The 6598-nt window shown below is 50.2% G+C and overlaps 2 protein-coding genes across 2 annotated transcripts; both read left to right on the top strand.

The window, feature by feature from the left end:
* Positions 1-316: 316 nt before the first annotated feature.
* On the top strand, positions 317-2659 carry TEOVI_000411600 (WD domain, G-beta repeat, putative; the record flags this gene model as incomplete). The annotated part of the gene is made up of 1 exon (XM_067226919.1): positions 317-2659. The coding sequence occupies one exon, from the start codon at positions 317-319 to the stop codon at positions 2657-2659; it is 2343 nt and encodes a 780-aa protein (XP_067083020.1).
* A 1139-nt stretch (positions 2660-3798) lies between these two features.
* TEOVI_000411500 (uncharacterized protein) lies at positions 3799-6288 on the top strand (the record flags this gene model as incomplete). Its single annotated transcript, XM_067226918.1, has 1 exon — positions 3799-6288. One exon carries the CDS (start codon positions 3799-3801, stop codon positions 6286-6288), a length of 2490 nt encoding a protein of 829 aa, XP_067083019.1.
* Between the last annotated feature and the right edge of the window lie 310 nt (positions 6289-6598).

Genomic DNA, 6598 nt, shown 5'->3' with positions numbered 1-6598 from the left:
TTTTTTTTCCCCCTCCGATGAACGTTGTTCCGTCATGTATGTGATTCCACTTTATTGCCATAACCTTGTGTGTTTTTGCACGTCGAGTGCTTTGTTGGTTTGTATGAAAAGCGCTTGAAAATCTTCGACTAATTTTCACCTCTTTTTTGTGATTCCACCCTCTTTATCGTGATGCACACACAGGGAAAGGAATAATTAAACGACAAGAAGGAGGAAGATATTAAGAGGACATAAACCTAAGGGAGAACGTCACATATAATATTCTGTACAGTCGCCTCACCCGACATAGGGAGTGAGAAGGGACACGGCCACGCCCATGTCCACTCCGAAGTGCACGAAGCAGTCGATAAATCGCAAACGCGGCCAGGGCACTTCCGGTTTAAAAGCATCGGCCCTCGTAGCGACTGCAGATCAGGGTGACCCTCCCCCTTTTTCTCCATCACTGGAGCTTACCTTCCGTGGGCATCGAAGCACTGTTCTTGCCGCAAGCTTCAGACCGACAGCTGTGTCGTACTCATACTCCAGTCTGGATGGACGGGGGTCACCGGAAAATGTGTGGTCCTCCCCATGTATCCTTTCAGGGGGTGCCGATGGTTATGTTTTTATGTGGAGCGCGCGGCCAACTGTTAGGGCACTACGCTTCGTTGGACCCCATAGTCCGGTGCGTGACTGTGCTTGGAGCTCGCACGGTCAGCTTCTTGCAAGCGCTGGACACGACGGTTTCGTGCGCCTTTGGCTCCCGATGTTGCGCCGCACAAGTGGGTTGACGGGCTCCTCATCGTCAGGGGGGGGTTGTGTCGGTAGTGGTGGAGAGAACTGCTACTTGTGGCGTGCACATGAAGGCCCCGTCCGGGCATTAGCCGCAGCACCCTACGATGATTACCTTTACACAGCTGGAGATGACAAGTCGGTGAAATGCTGGGATTTAAATTATTCGCCCACTCGGTCTTCCTCATCGGGGAAAAGTGGTGGTCACAAGTTTGTTTGTGGGTTTGTAGGTGGGCATCAGAACTGGGTGCGTACCGTCGCCGTTTCCAATGGCATGAGTGCGCTACCTTCCCATGGTCCACTGGTGGCAAGTGGAGGTGACGATCGCACAGTGCAGGTTTGGGACCCGCGTTCACGCAGGCCAACACATACTTTTTACGAGCACACGGATAGTGTACGATCTGTTGACTTTCATCCTGACGGCTGTTCGATTGCAACGGGATCATCAGACCATACCATAAACGTGTATGACCTTCGGCTAAATAGGTTACTTCAGCACTACGGTGCGCATGACGGTGCCGTTAATGAAGTACGTTTTGCCCCCACAGGTAGCTGGTTGCTCTCTGCTTCAGCAGACGGAACAGCAAAGTTATGGGACCTGAAGGAGGGATATCTGTATTGCACGCTCAGCGCTCATGAGGGTGGCGTCTACACTTCACGATTCTCCGATGACAGTCGCCATTTGGTGACAGCTGGTCAAGACGGACTGGTGATGATGTGGCGAACGGGTTTGTTGAGAACACAGCCGGTGTACGCAACACATTTCTACGCAGGAAAGTGCCCACCGGTGGGAGCGGCCACTGAACCGCTGCCGCTACCCGCCGCCACATCGATTAACACTGAACCGCGCCCTGAAGATGGGTTTGATCATACCCATTTAGCGGATTCAACGGTTGTAAACCGAGAGGGCAGAAGGTGCGGTTCTCGGGACGCCAAGGAGTTGGGGACATGTTTGGCTCGTAGCCGCCGTAACTCGACCGATGTCGTTAGTGGTCACCGTACCAGCGAGGGTAAGAGGCCTAATGTCGGCGTCGCAAAGTCGAAATTGGGTAACCGAGCAACATTTTCGGTTGCGTCTTCTCAAAATTCTGCTGTTTCGTCGCAGAGGCCACCGCTTGCCCAACCTTCATTACAAGCGGGCGGAAGTGCCGCCGCCGCTGCCATGGCCGTATCAGCGGAGATAGACGATTGTCCATTTGCTGCTTGCCTTAGGAACGACGTTTGCAACGGTGTTGGAAGCGGTAACTCGATTGCACAGAGCTTCAGCCGCTCTGAGCGCAGGGAGCGCACTCCCGTCAAACCAAAAACTGAGACTCATAACGGCAGCGAAGAGTTTTCTGTTCCAAACGAGGCGTTCCATACTGTGAGCATGAAAGTTTCGGTCAGTGATGGAGGACATCAACAAGGTGAAGAAAATCAGCGGCGGTTGCAGCCTCAAGAGCGACACCATCCGTTGCCAACCAATGCACAAGTGACTTCCGCGGTTGGTGTGGAAGGGAGTCTACGTGGGAACACCTCCGGAGTTGGTGAAGAAGATGAAGAGATGTGTGTTGTGGAGTATATCGACGATGCGAGTGGTGAAGCACGTTACAATGGCTGGATGAACTGCGCAGAATCTGCGTCACACCATGTGGATCATTCCATGCTCAGTCGTAAGGGAGATGAACACAATATGAATGCTCGTTTGGAACGCCTTGAGAAGGCTTATGCCCGACTCGCTGAGGAGGTTCAAGTGTCGCAAAGGCACACTGTGGAGGTCGTTCAAAAACAACAGGAGAACTGGGAGCTGCAGAGGCAGCAACAGCGTACCGAAATGGAGCAACTACGTGTGATGATGGCAGGACTCGTGGCCCAGCAAGACGCCTTGTTGGAGGCACTTCGGAAGGCTTGATAGATCTTATAAAACCAGCTGATAACCACAAGGGGAAACTATTGATCGTCACAGCATACATCACACGTTTTCCGACACTGATATTTGTTTCCCCTTTTGTTTCCATTGTTTTTCCTTTGTTATTACTACCGGTCATCTTCCGAATGCTGAGGTATTTTGTGTTGACGTGGGTATTATGTAATCCATGTTCCTGCTCCTCTTCATAACGCTCACTTTTATTGTTATTCTACCACACATCACAGTTGTCCGTGAGTATTTATGTTTCTTGTGTCTTGTCTCAACTGGGAGACCGCTAAATGTATTTCACTATTTTTTAATTTTTTTTCTACGTAGCCATACGAAATCTCTCTACCTCCGACCGCCGGGAGAAGTTATCGCGCAGTAACTACCGTGAATATGAGGAACATTTGCTAGCCACCGGTGTGACCCGAGTTTACTTTTCTTTCCTCTCTTCCCCGGTGCGGTGGTGAGATCCCTCCAACGGCGGATCTTTCCGGATGCTCGAAGTGCTCATCTGCCTTCCCATTGTTGAGTTGGAGGAGTATTGTTGATTGTTGAATGAGTGCGAGAAAAAAGTCTTTGCTGAACTTCTCTTTTAGTGGCGAGGCTCTGTTGTTGGATCGGTTGATTTCTGTATGTTGTGCGCGGCAGTAGAAGTACTTACTTTGTTATCGTTCATGGTGACACTCTCATCGGTATGTTGTTATATCTTCGCGTATCTCGTGACCATTAACGTGAGTTTCACATCAAGGTGGATGTGCTGCAATCAAATGAAAGGGACTGGGGGGCATGTGGTACAAACCGCGATAATTATCAGTATATTTTTACCACTCGGGTTATGACATTACTGTCGTTACTGTATATCGTCCTATGTTTACATTTGCTCATTTCTGTCTTAGAGTTCCCCCTACGTTTTTTTGTTTCAACTGTGTGTCTTGTACCGCCACTATCCGTCCGGAGCTGACCCTCACCTGCGCTGCGCAAAGTTTGAGAGAATAAGTAAAGGAAAGTTGACTGAAAGAGCATACTTATAGTAGCGGAAGCACTGCGAAATAGGGACCGTAAAAGAATATCGTGAAAGCAGGGAGGCTTTTGTGGTTTTCCAGGAGGGAGAGGAGGGAAACAACGCAGGAACTTTGATGGATTGGGCCCTCTTTAGCCGTGCTGTGGAGGATAGCGATGAGCCAACGCCTGCCTATATTTATCGTGAAGTGGCAAGGTGGACTATGCATGACTTCAGGTTGCAGAGGAAGCTTATTGACGCCCTCTTTACGGAGTTGAACACAACATCAAGCCCACGAGTGATGTGTAAAGTGTTGCGCATAATTAAAGCTGTTTGCGAAATGGGACATGACGGCTTCCAGCAAGAAGTTCAGAAGGGCAGTCGAGTGGCGGTAGTAAAAAGATTTGTTAGTCATGGCGCCGTTCCAGGAAGTGCGCAGCATTCTCAATTGTGCGAAAAAGTTCGTCAGACGGCACGGGAGGCAATGGAGGCGATCTTTGGAGACCACCAAGAAATACGGAAGGCTGCGATGACATCGTATGGAAGTGGTAGTAGCGTAGATGTCAAACATTGTCGAAGTGGGATTGCGTCGGCTGGTGGGGGTGTGAAGCAACCAACAGAATCAACTACGGGCACTACTGGTGTTCTAATTTCAACCGTAGCGGAAAAGGTTGTGTCGAGTCTTGGTATTCTGACGAAACGAGAAGAGGTTTTGCGTCGTGCGCACGCGAAGGAGCAACTCTACAGTGATATTATTAGGGCCACTTCGAGCAACTCTGGAGAAGGACTCCTGTCTGAAGCGGACATGAGGGTTCTTCATTGTCATGACTCGGGGGTGGCTTTCGAACCGCCGCCATCTTCAAATTGCGAAAGCAATCACAGCACTGACAGCGCATGGGGATTCATAAGCGGCAATCAAAAAGTTGGGGACGGCTCCGTCGCGTGTGTGAAGGGTGCTGGTGTCAGTGGTCACTCACCGCAGCCACCTAACCCCTTCCAGATCTGCGTCCAACGCTTGTGCCAGGTGAAGAACACGCCACAGCGGGTGGAGTTGTACGGCTTCGTTACACAGTGCCTTGAAATAGGAGAGAAAATGATGCAGCAGCAGGGAAATTTTGTGGGTGGAGTTAGCGAAAAAGGTACCGAAGTAAGCTGCTGGAGCCTATTGGCTGAAGCGGTGGACGAGCAGATGACTCCTGTTCGTCCTTGGCAACGGCGCCTGAACGCCCTGACTGCGCTTGAGGCACTCTTGCTAGCACGTGGTGACGACCCCATGACATCACCGATGCGTCGTGATGTAGCAGATTACTTTTGTAAAAATCCCCAAGGTGTAGAGCGGAATGTTTCGGTTGTGCAAGCGACGTTACGAGAGCAGGCGCGCCGTCTTGTGGAACTTCTTTGTCTTCCAGCAGTGATCTCAAACTCTTCGGTGACCGGCGACTTAGTTACGATCTCTACTGCTGGCATCCCAGTGGTACCGAAGGAAGGTCAACTTGTGAAAGGTGTGTTCGACAACTTTAAAGGATCATCATCACCCGAGAGTTTAGTAGGCGGAATGGAACATGTAGTTAGCACTGAAAATGTAACAACTTCACGTGGGCTGGATGTGACCGGCATGACATTGAGGGGTGCTCGTCACCGTTCCAGTAACCGTACAACACTCAGAAGGCGAGCACCGGTGCTTGAGGCACGGAGAGGTGACATTGATGGTAAAGGTGTTTTCAGCGGTGACAGAGGACCATCTGAAATAAGTAGAAGTGCTGGTTGTGGTGGTGCTTCAACAGACGCCTTTCCTGCCGGAACAGACGCGGATCTGTGCCCGTTCCACTATGTTGATGAGAAGTTACGCGATGGGGGAGCTACACGTGACAAGTTTTTCACGGAGCAGGGCGCTTCCCCACCTATTGGCAACAGTGTGTTAGATGAGCTTTTTGGGGGAACAACAATGTGTTCCACGGTTTGCCAAGCTCCTTCCGGATGTGCACTTCCCACCGGTGGTACTAGTCTTTGGGGAGGTGGAACTGAAATAAATGGCTTTGACCCTTTTTCGGAAACCAGCGGTACTTCGGGCGACAGAACGACACTTCCGACTGCAACGTCGCAACAACAACTGAGGTCGTCACAGTCCTGGGCTTGCTTTGAACCGGCAAAGCAGACTATTGATTCTGACGGGGACGGTCGTACGCCAAAAACAGCGAGCTTTGTTTCTCCTGAAGTTTTCACTGGAACGATCGCCCATGCAGTCGCAACATCAGGTTCATCCCATCAAATAGCTCGACCGCAGCAGCGGATGGAGTGGCTCACGGGCAACCCACAGGGAAGCCACAGCCCTGCAGGAGTTTCCCACTTTCAAGCGCCGCAAGCTCAGCAGCAGCATCTAATGCATCTAATCTCACAACCCCAACAATTGCAACCTGCGGACCGAATCAGCAGTGAGGCCGATGGCTTAACCCCCACTGTCACTGTCGATCACTGCCCCAACACTACAACCGTGCACACACATTCACACTTTATGATGGGTGAGGTGCCCGACTCTGCCAATGCCGTGAGAGAAACGCTCCTTAAGTTGCAGGCAGATATGAAAGCCAGTATATCTGCAGCGAAATTACAGTACCAAAGTGAATGAAATCACTTGATGAAATAAAGGATATCAACCATATTGTGACGGCCCAGCAAGAGAAGTGAGTGAAGGGGTTGGGCCGATAATGGAGTTTCATATCGTAAGTACAAAAGGGCTTAAAAATCAGTTCATGCTGAAAGTATCGTGCGTTCATACCTACATTCAACCTGAAAAATGTTTTAAAACTACACGACCGTAAGTACAAGAGGTGCGTCACACTTTTCTCATGCGTAGTTTCATTCGTTTGTTTTCGTATTGTTTTCGATCAAATCGCCCTCGTTCATTCTTTATTTTTCTTAGTTTTTTTCTTTGATTG

This window comes from Trypanosoma equiperdum, assembly GCF_001457755.1.
Source record: "Trypanosoma equiperdum strain OVI genome assembly, contig: ctg_871, whole genome shotgun sequence".
Lineage (NCBI taxonomy): Eukaryota > Euglenozoa > Kinetoplastea > Trypanosomatida > Trypanosomatidae > Trypanosoma > Trypanosoma equiperdum.
The sequence above is the reverse complement of the archived record's forward strand: the minus strand, read 5'-3'. Positions and strand labels throughout refer to the sequence as shown.